General features: G+C 43.2%; 1 protein-coding gene across 1 annotated transcript in view; it reads left to right on the forward strand.

Moving 5' to 3' along the window:
• The window catches only part of LOC119452866 (SEC14-like protein 1), a 44,545-nt gene that overhangs the window by 12,079 nt on the left and 15,574 nt on the right, over positions 1-16,892 (forward strand). Inside the window, 5 exon segments of the mRNA XM_037714817.2 lie at positions 7,661-7,810; positions 9,523-9,654; positions 12,365-12,493; positions 13,401-13,599; positions 15,715-15,833. Coding sequence (XP_037570745.1) covers positions 7,661-7,810; positions 9,523-9,654; positions 12,365-12,493; positions 13,401-13,599; positions 15,715-15,833 — 729 coding nt within the window.

Below are 16,892 nucleotides of genomic sequence, written 5' to 3' on the forward strand. Positions count from 1 at the left end.
TCCGCATTTCCCGTCTTTAACGCTGCGAGCCCGGTACTTCCTAGTCACTAAAGGCTTGCGCGTTATCAGCGTGACACAGCATTCTCGGTAGGGAAGTAGCGAGCGTCGAGTTTTCAAGAAAGGAAACGCAAGCAAGGCAGATGACGGTTATCGTTTGGGGACGAGATACGACCCAAAGGATGTACACTTTTTTTAGAGTACGTGTATGTATGCACGCATAACTCGTTTGCACTTCTTGCGCTTGGCTTCCTAAACTTGTGCCGTTTCTTCTGATAATATAATTTCGTTTCATTACTACTATATGCAAAAGGCGTAGCTGTCACCGTTATTAAGGTGACCACATCTATTTCCTTTATTTTCATTTCAGTAACCAAAAGTACATCTGCCAACTTATATATACGACTGTCCCATCGACATCAATAATTTTACGATTTTTCGTTTGCGTCGGGCTTGGCAAAAAAAAAAAAAAATGGATTTCGGTAGAATACAAATGCAGGGCTACACAACAGCCAGATTTCTTTACGCGGGCTTCCAACGACGCGCGTTATGGGTTATCAGAGGCGTAATTTCAGCGCGGCGGCGCCGGCAGGCAGGCAGAGCGTCGGCCGATAACGTGAACTGGGTCCGCGATTCCATTTCATTTGCCGCTCTTTCATTTATCATCCGTTGCGCCGAATGGCCGATATCCCCAAGGCTCGCACTTTCTAACGATCCATTTAACTTGTCGTTCTTGCCGTATATCGTCGTGGCGCCGAATGACAGATCCCGGCTGTGACGGCGGCGCAGCTCCGGCTGAGCCTTATGACGAAGGGCGAAATGAATGTAAAAACTAGATTGCTACGAAAACGGTTCCAGTAACCGGAAATTCCCTCGACACCGCATGTATAGTTTATCGCGGCCCTCGCATCATGTGCCGACGCGCCCTTCCGGTGTTCATAAATTCAAACGCGAACAGAAATGAGCGCCTGTAATTATGGCGCGAGACTAAATACCGACCACAACATCGCCCAAAGTTAGCGGTATAGAAAACATCATGCTGGCAACTCTGGGCTGCTCACCAAAACTAGCTCTTTTATGTACCCAGAATGGAGGCCGAAATTCCCTAGTCAAGTCGACCAGTTGAACAGGCGAAGTGAAACTCGCTGTGCATATTTTTTCGCTGCTGCCCATATGATTAATGATGGACCCGCCAATGCGCATTGTTCTGTTTATAATATTTTCTGTGTTTGTTTGTTTTAGCCAGGACTGCGTTATTTCGCGAGCGCTCACAGTTCGCTCCGCCGCAATGCTTCAGGCTCTTTCTATGTTCTCAAATTGCGCAATCTGTTCACATCTGTGCGCCCACTAACCTCATGATTTCAAAAAGTCACGTTAGAAACATGAACTTTCCGTTTTCTTGAACCGGTAAGCTGTTGCCGGTTAGAGCTACGGGAAGTCCGCGTGGCAGGTCGAAAAAGTAAGGCGATCGACTGTTGCAATGCACCTGTAGATCGTGAGCGCGTTTGTCAACGCAGATTATAGGCTGACTTTATTTGAACTTGTGAATCGATAAGTCGCGCAGTGTGTGCTGCTATGAGATGCAGAATATGCAAAGGCACAAACGGAACCGAGATCGAGTTTTCTGAGACGTGCAAAATTTTTACAATAATCGGTTCAGGTCAGCCTCTAGCTGGAACCATGCAGTGCTGATGACATGCTGATTGCAAAATAAACTGCACCACAATAAGCTTAGCAACTGCCTTGCGGAATAGATAGCATTACATTTGCTAAATGTTTTGAGCATCGACAAGATCGAACGACCTACAGAACGCTGATTTACGCACAGCAAGATATGTCAAGGACGGGTGGGCTGGGCCAGGGAAGAAACCGCCACAACAAACAGGTGGGAGGGCAAGTAGGTGAATGGCTTTGAAGTCCACGCAGAAACAAATAGGAATGCTAGGCGCCGCCACGCCGTTAAAAAATCAGGTGAATGTTGAAGAGTGCGACAGTGACTAACGTAACAGAAAATAATTTTAAGAATGGGGGGTGGGGACCGTATAAAAGGCGTCAAGAACGATTCGAGAGAGCGTCTCGTCACTGCCCGATCGCTCAACACCAGACGGCCGTGGCCAGTCGCCTAGCTAAGGCTCACCTACCCTGTCGTTACACGTGCTAACTTAGATTTCTCATAAATAAATGCAACATAGTTTCATTTCTCTTCAGAATAAGCTGCAAGTGTAAACCTTGCGCCCACGTTCATCTCCTGCGTGCACACACGTTGAAATCTGGCGCACGCACGTACGAGGAGGGGGAGGCCATAGAATAAAGAACCAACTTGGGGAGGCGATAAGAAGGCGAGCGCGGCAAGCAGTCGCGTGACTTCACTAGGGACATCTCCGCCTCGCAAATCTAGGGAACCGCACAAGACGACATCTGGCAACACTGGTGTGTTCTGGTGGGGATTTAGTCGCTCCCGTAATTATGCGTGGAAGTGCGGCGTCTAATCGTTCGGTAGCCCGCCTGTTTTAAAATACGGAGCAGTGGCAAGTGTATGTTTTGAAGTCTGAATCACTACCACCGTGGTCCGAGTCTGATACAAAAGCGGGTGAAAATGGAAACGAGGAACGTTAGAGTATAGTTTCGGAATTGTTCGCGTTTGAATTTATGCACAGCAATCCACGAGTTCTGTTGTCCGCGTTTAATTACGGCGTAGTAGTACGCTATCTTCGACCAATGCGCATCTTGCCGCAGAACTGCGTGCACAGAATGTTGGAGTCGGCGGCGTTGGTATACTGCGGTCCGTGTTTGCGTGCGTGGCTGACGACTTCGGCGTGTTGCACAGGGTCGATGGGCCAGAGACGGACTCTTGGAGCAGACGATGAGGAGACGAAAGCTTTATACAATATGTACAGATATGTACAGATATAGCGAGTAATAACAGGGGCCGTATTCTGAAACGTTCGCCTAGGCGAAATTTCGCCTAGGCGAAATCAGCATGCGCGCTGATTGGCTGGTTGAGCAAATTGAATGACGTCGGGCTCAACCACCCAATCAGCTCATCCAATTTTGCTAAAACAGCCAATCGGCGCACGCCTGAAAGCGAAAAAAGAAATTTCGCCTAGGCGAACGTTTCAGAATACGGCCCCAGGTCGTAGCTGGTAATAGCAGTAAGAGCGACGGGGCGGCTGGTGGTGACTCCCTCTTCACCCAGGGCCGGTTCTGTCATAAATGATAAATCCCTTTTTGGGCTTCTCGTCGGCAGGAGCGAAGTGGGGCGGAGAGCTGACGTCACCCGCGTCGCATTCTTGACTCGTGGCGATGATGGCTTGGAGTTGCCCGCGTCAAATTGATTCGTCGCGGATAAATGGGAGTCCCTGTCGCCTCGATGATGGATGGGCACGTACTGTGGCACAACAACAGTTAGCCCACAGTTCGCGGGAGGTTTGAACTGCTGCAATGGACGATTTGGTCGAGTTAACACATGTGATCGTTATAATAGTTGTAATAGTAGATAATTGGTAGCGTTAGAAAAAAGAGAAGAAAAAAAAAAACTGGTTACGTCGCCGTCGCTGAGTCAAGGTCGTAACAAAAAAAAAAAAGGTAAAGTAGGGAAGAAGTTAACCCATGTAATCCTTATAATAGTGTAATAGTAGATGATTGGTAGCGTTACAAAAAAAAAAAAAAAAAAAAACTAGCTACGTCGCTGTCGCTGCGTCAAGGTCGTAACAAAAAAGCAAAATTAAATAAAAAAGAAAATAAAGAAAAGCTGTGGTGTGACAAAAAAAAAGAAAGAAACAAGAAAACAAACGATTGCAACGGCGTTTCGGCTCGGTTGAAAGGACTTGTTTGAAAAATTAATGCATAATTTGGTCAACTTAAAGGGACACTAAAGCAAAACAATAAATCAACTTAGACTGATAAAGTGTTCTTCGAAAACTCTGCTGTCATTAATTGCACTGCGGAGTTCAGCTGGTCAATTATTACAAGAGAAAATGAAAGCTCAATGTTAAAGTTTTTCAACTTCGCGCGGAAGTACCAACGTCAGCACTTCAGTGTGACGTCACGACTTCTAAAGTAATTTTTCGTATTTGGGCCACGTTGGCTCAGTAAAAGTTCACGAAACTTGCCATATTCAGTCTTGGGCTCCTTTAGAACACAATGCAGTCAATCTTTGCCGCTTAAGAACTAACTGGGACCTAGAAGACGCTGTCAAAATCCATGACGTCACGGTGAGCTGGTGCGGGAACTTCAAGGTGGCGTCGCCACTCGCCTTCTGTGTTTTTCGTTTCTTTCTGGCTTACCAAGCGGCTTCACGTGGTAAGAGTGGTGTTTTCGGTATTGTGGAAGGGTAATCTACGGATACAGAAGAAATCATTTTTCCCTTTAGTGTCCCTTTAACACATGTACTCGTTATGATAGGGTAATAATAGATGATTTGTAGCGATGGGTAGACAATGCATAAGCTAGCTAAATAAGTAAGCAAAAGCGAAGTAGCAGCTGAGCCAAAGAATGCTTCAGTAGTTCCGTTCAGCAGAGCCAAGGCTACGCGACCCACGAGCGGATTCTTGCGCAGCCAGATGTTGACAAGTGGTTTTGTTGGCATATGTTTACTTAGAAGCTTCTCTGCAAATCGTACGGCGGTTTATTGCGAGGAGGGCAAAAGAAAAGAAAGAAAATTAGCGTAGCTTGCACTAGAGGCGCAATGCTAAAAAGACACCGTTAAGCTGTCTAAAGAGCTAAAGCTGTTTAAATGCTAAGGAGACATTATTCAATGGAGAGATTCCACATACACCAGCATGCCATTAGATTTACCACATGACAAAGAGATTACACATCTCTGCAACTAGCATTTGCTTGGTTTTCGTGCACTCTGTCATACATGATGTTCTTTTTTTTTTTTTTACACTGCTGCCTTTACTTATTTTGGATATTCATGGGAGTTGTCCACCTTAATTGTTACTTGTATTTGGGTTTTGCTGTGAATATACCACCAGTTGATAGTCAGCACCTGTCTTGTCCATTCTCCTGTAGAATGTCGTTAATTTTATACATTGTATTTAGCATCCTCATACACTACAAAAGGCAATTCACAGGAGTAGCTCAGTGGGTATAGTCGTTGCTAAGGGTCCTATCATAGGTGAACTCGCAAATGCGCACATTTGAAATGGCAGGCAGTGTTGGTGCCACAAATAGACACAGTTGCCACAGGAGGATGTGCACACATATTTATTCCACTTGCTGCAAGTTTACTTTATTTGTCGGGCTGTCTCCAGCTGTGAACGCATTTTGTTGTTATCTTCACGAGATCTAAAACGACACTTGTGCACAAGTACGATGTTGCATGCACAGAGGCAGTCGTGCCACTTTTGACATCTACACTGCACTCAACAAGCAAAAGTGGGCATGCATTGACTTCAGTCATACAGGGAGTGGTACATTCTATGCCAAATTATTTCCTTTCTTAGGCATAAATTTTGATCACTTTAACAGTGCTTGCATAAATCTAAAAGGACAACTCCGTTAATTTTCTGAGGTGCGCAGATCTGACACAAACATTCTGCTGGGCACTTTGGTCATGTGCACCAAACACAATAACTGAAAGTTTTTTTTTTTTTAGATTGACATGCACACACCGTATCTGTGCCCTCCACTGAATGTTTCTACTAGCCACCTTGTGCTTACTACTTGTGATGCATGGGTGCAGCAGCAGTGTTGGCAACAACTTTTCAACCTGTCTTTTTAAACAAAGTGTGCATTTCTATGAGCTATGGTGTTCAGCTTATCCACCAGTGTAGATGTTCTAGCAGTAATTTAGCTGTCCCAGTGCAATCTTTTTGTTCTTTCTATCTCAAAAATCTGTTTGATGCAATTGTAGTGCAATGCATTGTCTCAAGGTGTGTGTTACATGCATGCACACATAGAGCTGCAGTAATGATTTGTTACTTTTCTTTTTACGCTTTGGTACTTATATTAAACATGATTAAATGTGCTCTGAATTGTGAACTTTGTTATGTATCTGCATATCATTTTCTTTTTATTCAATGATCTATTGTATGGTTGCTAAGGCAGGGACCACAAGCAGGTGCTGCATAAGTGGCAAATTAGTCAAAAATCAGTTTAAAGATGTCAGTAATGAAGTAAGAATGACAAATTCTTACCTGGAATTTTTACTGTCATATGAATTAGCTGCCTAGTATCCACATTTGCAATAATGAAAACATTAGCGCTGTAGAAGCACAATAGTTTTGCTTTTGAGGTAATGTGGCTTGTGTGACTTCCTTGTATGTGCACATGCAATTGCTAGTGACAAGTTGGTGCTGACGATTTACGCTGCAAACCTGTAATCTAGTCAATGCAACAATGTCTGATGTTGGGCACTTGTTATCATGCAAGCATGGGGGCAATCAGAGGTCTTGCATCTAGTTGATTTGCTAGCAGTGTGTTAACTTGATTAAAAAATATTGTTTATAATAAAGGGGTCATGTCCTAAACAGCGCTAAACTGGCAAAGCAACTGGTTCGGACCTATTAGCACTGGAAAGTGAAGCTCAAATATTGGTAGCCTGTAGGGTATTGGCCTGTCTGCTTCAAGGACCACTAGTTCGATGGAAAATTGTTTGCACAGCTTATGACTTGTTATGGTAGATCTGTGCTTTACATTATGTTGGTAAACTGGTATTACATTCGTTAACTGGCATTTCAAACATTCGTTTGCCCATGGCTTCAGCTCACTGCTCCGGTCTCGTCTCCCCACCAAAATTACTTTACATGCTGGAATCATTCCAAAACAGAGCCGCACGTTTCATTTTCTGCAATTATGACTACCATTCTAGCGTAACTCAAATAAAACTTATCTTTCACCTCAGCTGTTAAGTAATCATTGTGACATAGCCCCTTTGTCATTATTTCATAAGTATGCACACTGCACTAACAACTGCTCCCTACGCCTAGAAACTTCATCGCACACGTCGCACAGATTACACTGTCGTCTTAGCTTTATGCGCATCTGCGGTAAAACTGAAGCATTCAACTCATATGCACTTCCATGTGCGATTCATCTTTGGAACAGCCTCCCTGTTAACATAGTTGTGGAAACTGACAGTGAAAAATTGCGGCACTCGCTCAACTCGCTTATCTCTTGTTAACACATGCTGTCATACACACTGCTTGGTTTTCTTTTACATTTTTTGCCTTGCATTGTAGTACATTTGTTTACTAACTTATTGAGTTGTTTTTATTGTTGTAATACTGTACATGGCTGCATGTTCTTATTGTTTGTACAGTTGTTAAGCTGTGCGCCGACTTTGATATTGTCGCGAGTTTGCCACTTTTATGTGTGTACTTTGTTCTAGCCCCCCTTACTCAATGCCCCATGTAGGGACCTTGTAAGGTATTTTACAAATAAAGATAAAATAAAATACCAGGTAGACAGGTCTCGGAGCAAAATGAAATTGACAATTAAATTATGCACGGAGTTCACAAATTGTTCACATTGGGCATCTCTTAGGAATTCTAACACATTTTACGAGAACATATTACAGAGCTAGTACACGCATTCATTTTTTTTTTTTTTTGCACTTATGTGTGTTGCTGCCCGCCTCTTTTCTGACATTTTCTTTTCATCGCATACTGGGCATCAAGATGTTGCCTTGCTTCATGAGTTGACATCATCTATGCAGGCTTACGAACGGCGCTTCCCAACATGCCCGATGATTCCCGTGTTCTTGGGCAGCGACACGGTCTCGGAGTACAAGAGCGAAGATGGCGCCGAGCACGTTATTGAGCGCCGGTGCCGCCTCAACGTTGATGCACCATATCTATTGAAGAAGGTTTGGAAATTACTTATGCTATGCAACATCCTTTCTCACAAAGTTGGATTCTCATCTCCATTAAGCACGAAGTGTTTGTTGGCAGTCAGGTTCCAGCCAAGCTCTTGCAAGCTGTCAGTGGTGTCCGTAGTGCTGGTCGGGCATACTCTTGTTCTAGATACCACTGTACACACTGGGTCGCAAGCATTCTAGTGTGCACTCGGCAAGGGTGCATTTGCAAAGCATGAGCCAGAGAAAGGGCTGAGAAACTGGAAAGTTGGGGTGAAGGAAGAACGAGGCTGCACCGCGTTCGTCCTCTATTTTACACTGCAGCGCGCACTGCACTGCACTACCCTACCCTGCTTGGCATCATGCAGGAACTCCTGCACTTGCTGGGTCGTGTAAGCATTGCAGACTGCGTGCTTCTCGATTAGTGTTTTTTTTTTTTCTTTCTTTTTTAGCATAACAAGTCAGTTTAGCTGTTCAAAAGAGGCAGGCTGCAAATTCAGAGGCGAGGTGCTTGTCAGGAGCTTATGGAGCATTCCTTTCATTCGGTTGCTATTCTAGTTTTCAGTGCCTTCCACTGTCTAAGGGAACATGTGTGTGTAGAGCACACACAAATTTTACCCTCTGGAAAGTGTGCAAACAGTCCTTTTTGTTGTAGATGACTTGTTGTTCGTCGTATGGCACCTTTCTACATGCCTGTTCAAGTGTCACAATATGCCAAGTTTTTCTTTTTTCTCCTTTTTTTTTTTTTATTTGAGATTGGTCGGTGACCTGTTATACTAATGACACCTGTACAATGAATAGACATAACTTCCGCCGGTACTTGCAGCTAGGGCACCAGCAAAGTGAGAGTCGCTCATTAGAGTGTTCCCTTTAACAGTCTACACTGTACTGTGATTCATATTCTCATTGATACAGAAAAAGAAATAGACTGCACGCTTTCCGTGAAGGCTTAACCATCTGCAGCAAATGACGCTGTTTTGTATGTCACTAGACTACCGTGCACTGAACTGTCCTTCTTAATTGGTGCGTGCCATGATGTACGCTCGCACAATCTGGATTGTCACCATCGGTGACTGGGATGGAAATTTCAGCCAAACCGAAGGGACACATAGCATGAGCAAATTCCACATGCAGATGTGAAGGAGCAGGATCCACTGTCATGGCAAAAGTAGCAGGGACTCCAGTTTTGATACGGAATGCCTAATTGATGCTACATAATTTGATAACTGACACAGACTAAACGCCATCTAAATAGTACAATAAGCGTGTTATGCTTGCCTCTACTTTTTGGTACAGGTGGGACAGTTTTTTATTATTATTTATTTATGCACATATATTTTTATAGTGGCATGTGGCTTGTAACAGTGGCCTTTAATATTAAACTTCCTTTTCAAAAAGGGGTAGCTGGTTAGACTATATAATGGCAGTCCTTGTTGTGTGGCAGTTCATTGATGCATAGCTTAGTACACTGGCTTTTGGAGTTGGGTTACCTTGAGATCTTCACAGAGCAGCGTATTGAAAAGATGTTGACACAAAGTGGGACACTGTGAAGCAATATTGAAACTGCTTGGAAGTTACAATGCCAGAAATATTCAGTGCTAAGCGAGCATCTGCAGTCGATCATAAGTGTGTCTTCCTTTCTTGCTCTCAAATTATTGCCTCGTGTTTAATTAAGGGAAAGTGTTTAGACCTGGCTTTTTCTTTCTTTTGTGTTTCTCTCACAGATCATAGGAGTGGACTTTGTGTACTTTATACAAAAGAACTCTCTAGATCGGCGGCAGCGTATACTTAAAATTGAAGCCTACAATGAGAGCTTTTCAACACGAGTTGGCATCAAAGAAAACTGCACGTACTCGGTAAGTGTTGCTGCGGGCGCTCGTTGAGCTTGCTGTAAAAAAACAATGTATTCGTGGCTCTTGAGTATTCTTTCTTTCTTTTTGTTTGTTTATTTCTTGTTCATTTCAGATTGTGTTTCAGGTAAACAACTGCTTTTTCTGCTCTGCGCTTGCATTGAATGCCATTGTCTGAGATGTTAGCAGATTTTGTTCATTCAGCTGTAACAGCAGTACGGGAAATTATGCATGTGCTTAATTAACTTGGGTCATGAATAGACTAGATGCATAGCAAAGGTGTTTGTACCATGACTTGTGACACATCATGTGCATCATTATCCGTTATGCCAGATGCACAATCACTCATTTTATAGTCACTGTAAACATTTTTTCTGAAAAAGAAAGTGTAAAATTTAGTGGCATATTTTTCCTTTTCTATTATATTTTTCTGTAGTTTCACCAGAATAATGGGTCAATGATTTTTAGAACGATTTTACATAAACATTTTGTTACAACATAGGTCACTCTCAAATGAGGGTCAAACATTTTACTGCCCTCCTGACTGGAGTATGTGGGGAGTACAAATGAGCCGTAATTTAATCTATGAGGAAAGGGAATTTTTTACATAGACCAGTGGAGAGCGGCATACATTGCTATTGTGCAAGCAAGGCATTATGCTGCTTCATGGACAAGAACATCGCATGATTGTTATTGATATAGCAGTAAAAAATTATGATCTTAGTCCACCTTCTTGTAGAAAAAAAAAGACATTCATGGAACTTTCTTGCGCCTTTTGTGCACACATACCACGAATCAAATTTAAAGATGCACACGAGTCACTACATGGCTTTTGGAGTTTGTGAACACATCAAATGGTGCACTACTGTTGTAACAAAGCATAGATAGCCATGTTGTACGGAATATAGGAGAAACGAGAAAATTTGCCAGAACACACCCAGAAGCTCACGACACATACCAAACGTGAACTTTACCAGTATATATAGCCATACTACAGGTGGCATTGACTGGCCTGGCGAGCAGCTGTGTATTTTTCAGAATTTAAGGTCAACTGTATCACACGTATGAGATCTGTCTTGCCTCCACTTACGTGGGTGGTGAAGTTATACACAAATGTTAATTTTGGATAGTAAAAAAATGAACAAAACTCATTTAGCTCACCCTACTGCATAAATCTTTTCAACAAAAGCTCCCTGGCACCTCGAAATCGAAGCGCCACAGAAGTGGCAGAAGTGCAGATTTGCTCCTTGAATGCATGCGCTGCAGTCCACAGAGGAGGTGCTGCCTCACTACTCTATCAAAAGCTCTATTCTGTTAAAATCAAGAAAAACTCTGTTTGGTCACAAGCGCACGCAGTCAGCTGTAGCCACTGGCTGCAGAAACGTGTCACGCCATTTGTCCAGTGGTAAATAGGTCCAGATCTGCGATGCCTTTCTTGTAATATAAATGTCATATTTTGTGACATAAAGGTATGACACTTATTGTTACATTGAATTATACAACACACACCTATGCGTTTTTTCATATATGTGGCGCACAACTTCTTCGTTGCTCATGAGTGGTGAGAAAAGTTTCTGCCGGCTATATATGAAATGAAGCTCCAATCTAAAGAATGTTCATTAAGACAATCTAGTTTTGCTTTGGCTTTGATTAGTGTCTATGCCTTTAGTTTGTTCAATTAAGGTTCCCGTTGGTTTGCTTGCTTTTAGCATGTTTATGGTATCCTGTGGCTGGAAGTGTTTCCTTATGGCAACACCATTGAACAAATGAACAAATTTTAGTTTACGATAAAGTAAAACACATCAGTCAAGAGACTTGTGAAAATACAAAATGCCAACAAAACAGGTACTTTAGACTGGATATGAATTAACTGAAAATACGAAATATTTGTGATTGAACTATTGCAAGCATGAGGGGTGGTTAGTTAGTTACATTTCTCTCTGAGCAGACCAGTTGTGCGGTAAAATTATGGATGTAACTTCTGTGACTTTCCTTCTTGATTTTAACTGCAGGAAATAATAAATTAATTAAGAATGCATGGGAGTGCTGTAATTTTTTTTTTTTTTTTTAAGAAGGCAGGTTCATTTAAACAAGCTTGGTGTGAGATAGGTGGTAACACATATTGCAGTGCATGCATGATAAAAACAGACTATAAACTCTGAGTTGATAGTTGGCACTCATCTTGTTGTGTTTGTTCTTATCCCGTGAAATATTCTGTGAAATAAGAGCACATTTAGACTTCTTAAGAGTGGTATTCACAAGCTTGGGGCTTGTCAGAATGCACTTGTAAGAGCATGCAACAGTATGCTAGATTCCTAACCCCTTAAGGGCTCATTTTTATGTAATATGCTTTAAGAGTGTAATTAGAACACAGAAATATATCTTCGAATAGTGTGGAAAACCTAATTCAATAAAAGCGATGATGATAGAATGTCTACCATCCTCTACATTGCGAGTTGGGCTTGTCATAAGCCAAAAGGCGACAATCGCTTATGGTCATCTAAGTGTCTGGCTTTCAAGGATGGCTTTTAAAGCCATCACATTTTCTATTGTGCAGCATATTCTGGACTGGCATTGTGTAGTACATACATACAGTGGCTCCCGCACTGGTCGTGACACCGTGGTGTCCACCAGGGCTGCACTGTGCTAGTGTTCTGCACTTTCACGAGGCCTCTGTGTTTACGACACGCAGCAACTCTTGTTGTTCTCTTACCAGGTGCACCCAGAGAACCCAGACTGGACCTGCTTTGAGCAGAGTGCCTCTCTCGATGTCAAGTCCTTCTTTGGGTTCGAGAGTGCGGTTGAGAAGCTGGCCATGAAGCAGTACTCCCAAAACATCTCCAAGGTATCCGTGTTCTCAAGTACTATTCCTAGTGTGTCAGTGCATTGGGGCACACCCACAGCACACGTTGGCTGACCTGAGCCAGTGCTGATAGGCCAGCTGTCAAAGTGAGGTGCTGTGCTCATGAGCTAGCGAGAGGGGACAGTACAAGGGATTAATCATCAGTCATTGATCATTGTCATAACCTTACTACATGTAGATTTTACGCTCTTTACAGTGACTATTTTTTAGGCCCCTTTACAGCCACGCTTCATCTAATGTTTTATCCACGCCTCATAATTCACTATTCATGTACCACTGACACGCCATTATCATCACCTTGGCGCTCTTTGGCCATATGTGGCCCTTGCGCCAATAAACCCCACTAATCATCATCATCAATCATCATCATCAATCATCAGTATGCGTTCAGTATAGGCCATGCCCTTGTGTAATACACACGTGCAGTGTGAGCCCGGCATGTCTTGTTAATTGTTGGGTCCTTGGGCATCGCCTCTTGGGAATCATGGCAATCTTAATATCATATATACTCATTTGTACAGTAAGCAAACAGGACTGAATCACTTTTAACGCATTTTCTTCAGCACTGATCTCATTGCAGCATGGAATAAAAACCATGAGTTTCGCAACCGTGTTTTGTGGTGAAGGTGCATGCCTTCTCAGGCAGGTGGCGCTAAGCATCTGCCTGTCGACATATACACACGTACCCTGCCATGCATACTTGGCAGAGTACCGAAAGACAGCAAGCAATAAAAAGAAGTAGTGCAGTTTTCACACATCACCCCATGTCATTTTACTCGTCACTGCCTCAGCTCCTGTGTATCATTGCCGTGTCGAGCATTGCTGGCATTGCTGGCATAGTCCTCCGCTCAGCAACGCCACATTTTGTTGTTTTCTTTGTTTCTTGCAGGGAAAAGAGGTCATTGAGTACTACATCAATGAGCTTTTGAAGGAGAACGTCACGTACATTCCCCCGTTCGAAGACAAGCCCGGCACTGAAGGCAGCGGTGATGCCAAAGCTCCCGCCCTGCGTGACAGCATGCGGAAAAAGTCGCTTGGCGAGAAGGTTACTTCACCAACGGGCGCCCCTGAGACCCTCGCTGCACAAGGTCAGACTGGCAGCCCCGCATTGCATTCTCATGTGGCACCTTGCATTAGTAAACGTAGGTACTCAGAAGGCGCAGAGGAGATGCTTCACCGCTACAGCACTTATTCTGCGCACAATTTCTTGAAAGATGTTTTGATAGAAACTGCAGAGGGAGCTTGAGTGACGGTAAGAATGAAACAAGATGAGCGAAATGTGGGTCTGGCAAAGAGACATCTGCAAATAGGGGATGGGAAATGAAATTCTTGATCAACATACAGTGGATGGTAGGATGGCCAATATAGTTTTGCATCTGCACCTGTGTAGCCAACTAATCCTTCCACCCCAGTGCGTTTCAAGCCAACTGGACCACATTCACAAAGTTGTCATTCAGTCGTGTAGAACTCATACCTTCTTGGACTCGTACATACCACATACAAAATTGCCCCCCCCCCCCCCCCCAAACGACTCAAATTCATAACCATGAGTTGTTTATGAGGGCAATAACTGAAGTGTCGTAAGTCCTCGTGTGCCTAATATATTGATTGCTGTACCACGTTTTCCGTTTCTTTCGATCTCGTATTGCGTAATGCATTTTTTACTGTTTTCTTACTTGTTTACTGTATTATTGCAACAGCTAGTGTTGTATAAGCAGGAACGGTTTACGCAACACTGTTTATGCAACGTGTTTATAGAGCGTGTTTATACAACATGTTTATACACCGTGTTTATACTAGTCTACCACATTTTCCATTTATTTTGATCTCGTATTGTGTAATGCATTATTATTGTTTCCTTACTTGTTTACTGCATTATTGCAACAGCTAGTGATGGATAAACAGGAACAACATTGTTTTTTACACAATCCTTGTATTTGTGACCACTCTCCACTGTAATGTCCTTTTGACCCTGGGGCTAAATGAATAAATAAAAGTAGGAATTACAGAGAGGCAAGTAGTTGCTGCTTGAGTGTGCCATAGTGCCAATTGTATTCATGGATGGGGCTGTTTCTTTACTAAGCGTATGCATATACTGAATAGGAAGAATGTGGTTGGCAGTCTGCAGAATGACGAGAAGTTGGGCGACTTTGGTAAGCTTGCAATTCTAGACGATGAAGCTTAATCGTGTCACATGAAATAACTGACACAGCATAGAGGGAAAAAAAACACATTCTGACATTGCAAAAATCATTTCCAAGAATGCAATCTGTTTTGCACGCAGGTCTGCCGCCTGCTGGGTGATGCATTTTTATGTTCTGTTATTTATGTAAAATGCCTCAAGTATTTCCTGTATTGTTTTGTCACTGTACCTAGCAATGTACCTAGCAAGGATGGCATTGTGACTGAACCTGCATTTTGCTTTCCACCTTTCATTGTCGAGAAATGCTGTGCTTTCTCGTCCAAAACTGCTTGTATGTCTCATCAGAGTAGTCTCTAGAAGTTGTTTTGTATATGGTTAGGTATAGTTAGGTTGGGTTAGATTAGGAGGTCTTTATCTGCAGTGCTATAGCATTCAGTAGCAGTGAAAAGCAGTTTTCTGTGACCTCATATAGAGACAATCATCATTGGAAGCCCTTTTGGAACGCTGATCGGCATGGGCTAAGCAGGCTTTCATTGTGTCACTGGGTGATTGTTAAGGGTTTTTTTTTTTTTTTTTTCTTAGACGATCTGTTAAATCTGGTGGTAAAAACTGTAGGCTGCTCTCTTTGCTAAACGCTAAACTAAGGTAATGCAGAATGCACTGCTACGATCTTGAACAATCACTTTAAGGATACAGATATGTCCACTTTCGCAAGATTTTGAGTGACTCAATCCTTTAAGTGTCAGCGTCTACAAGCCAGAGGGGTCACGGCACTGTCAAGACAGCATGCTTGGCACTGTGTGAGGAATGCTGTCGGCCATAGACACTGACACGTCCGATGCTGTGTCACGTGAAGTCTTGTGGAAGTGATTGTACCCTCGAAAGCGATTGTTTGAGAATACTCTGGCCCTGTTTTCTTGTTTTGTCACTGTCATTATCATTTTATAAAAGATAACTGAAAGAAGCTGCTTACCGTTTACAAGCGCCTCAATTGAACGTGTACATTATGTATGTACTCTTGGCTTGACTGATTAGTCTGTGTTTCATTCTTTTCTACCAGACGCAAACTTCAAGCTGGAGTCTGAGTACATTGAGCGGTGCCTGGGTTCACTCACGCCGTACCAGGAATCCTGTCTGGTCATGCTCAAGAAGTGGATAACTGAGGCACACCAAGGAAAAGTATGTACCTTTCCTTTTAAACAAACAACAGTGCTGCTCTGCAACTAAAGTTAGATGCGTGCTGAATGTTGGCATCATGAAAAAAACGGGAGGGAGGGGTATGAGCACATGACAGTTGCTAAAGAAGAGTGAAAGAAGAGCTTGCTCCCATGTGACCACCTTCTGTATCATGACATCAAAACACAGTAGAAATAAAACCGAAACTGGCTGTAGAAAAGCTACTATATTAAATTATTAATGTGCTCTGAGGCTTGGAGTATTTTTTCGAGGGTTGAGAGCACCCTAATCATCATTTGACGAAAAAAAATGAGTCAAAAATGTTATGTCAGTACGCCTTTAAAAACAAAATATTCACCGACGATTACGATGCTCCATAATGCAAAATTTGAGCACAGCTATACACGTACTTTCATTTCGCGATATATTGGCTGGTGCAGACAATCTGTCTTGTGCGGTACGTCGTTGCAAACGGAGCGAAGTGTGGCGCGACAGCCTCGCTAATTGGGAGATTGCGAGAGGAAGCGAGTGGGTGATGCATGCGCGTGATTCACAGCAACCGTCACAGACAACCTCCGCTCATGCAGCACTTTGTTTCCATACAGACAACGTGCGCTACTCTGGCGCCATCTCGTAGCCATTGCCACAGAGCCCCTCGTGTGCCGCACTACGCTTTTCTTCTCACGCTTTTGCCATACCCTCCTCCGCTTTCCACTTCATGGTCCTGCTGCATTCTCCTCCTTGCACTCTCTTCACTCTTGCCACTTTTTTCATCCCCCACTTCGCCCGCATTTCCTCTGATCGTTCGTTCGGTTACGCCGACGCTCGCCGCAGGAATGGGCATGTGAGAGCCGCGCCCTAAAAAAAAAAAAAAATAAACTGCATTTGGTGCTTCATGTACTTTCTAAGCACTGCCACACTGTTAAAATTCAGTATGCAGTGCTGAACGTCCGTTAAATGCACAAAGAAGGGCATGAATTCTGCATCATTATAGTACCTGAGCCAGCAATGCTGTTTTGTCCAATACCTGCAGGCACTTGTGCAGTGCAGTTTTCTACTTGG

Source organism: Dermacentor silvarum, chromosome 5, assembly GCF_013339745.2.
Source record: "Dermacentor silvarum isolate Dsil-2018 chromosome 5, BIME_Dsil_1.4, whole genome shotgun sequence".
NCBI classification, from domain to species: Eukaryota; Metazoa; Arthropoda; class Arachnida; order Ixodida; family Ixodidae; genus Dermacentor; species Dermacentor silvarum.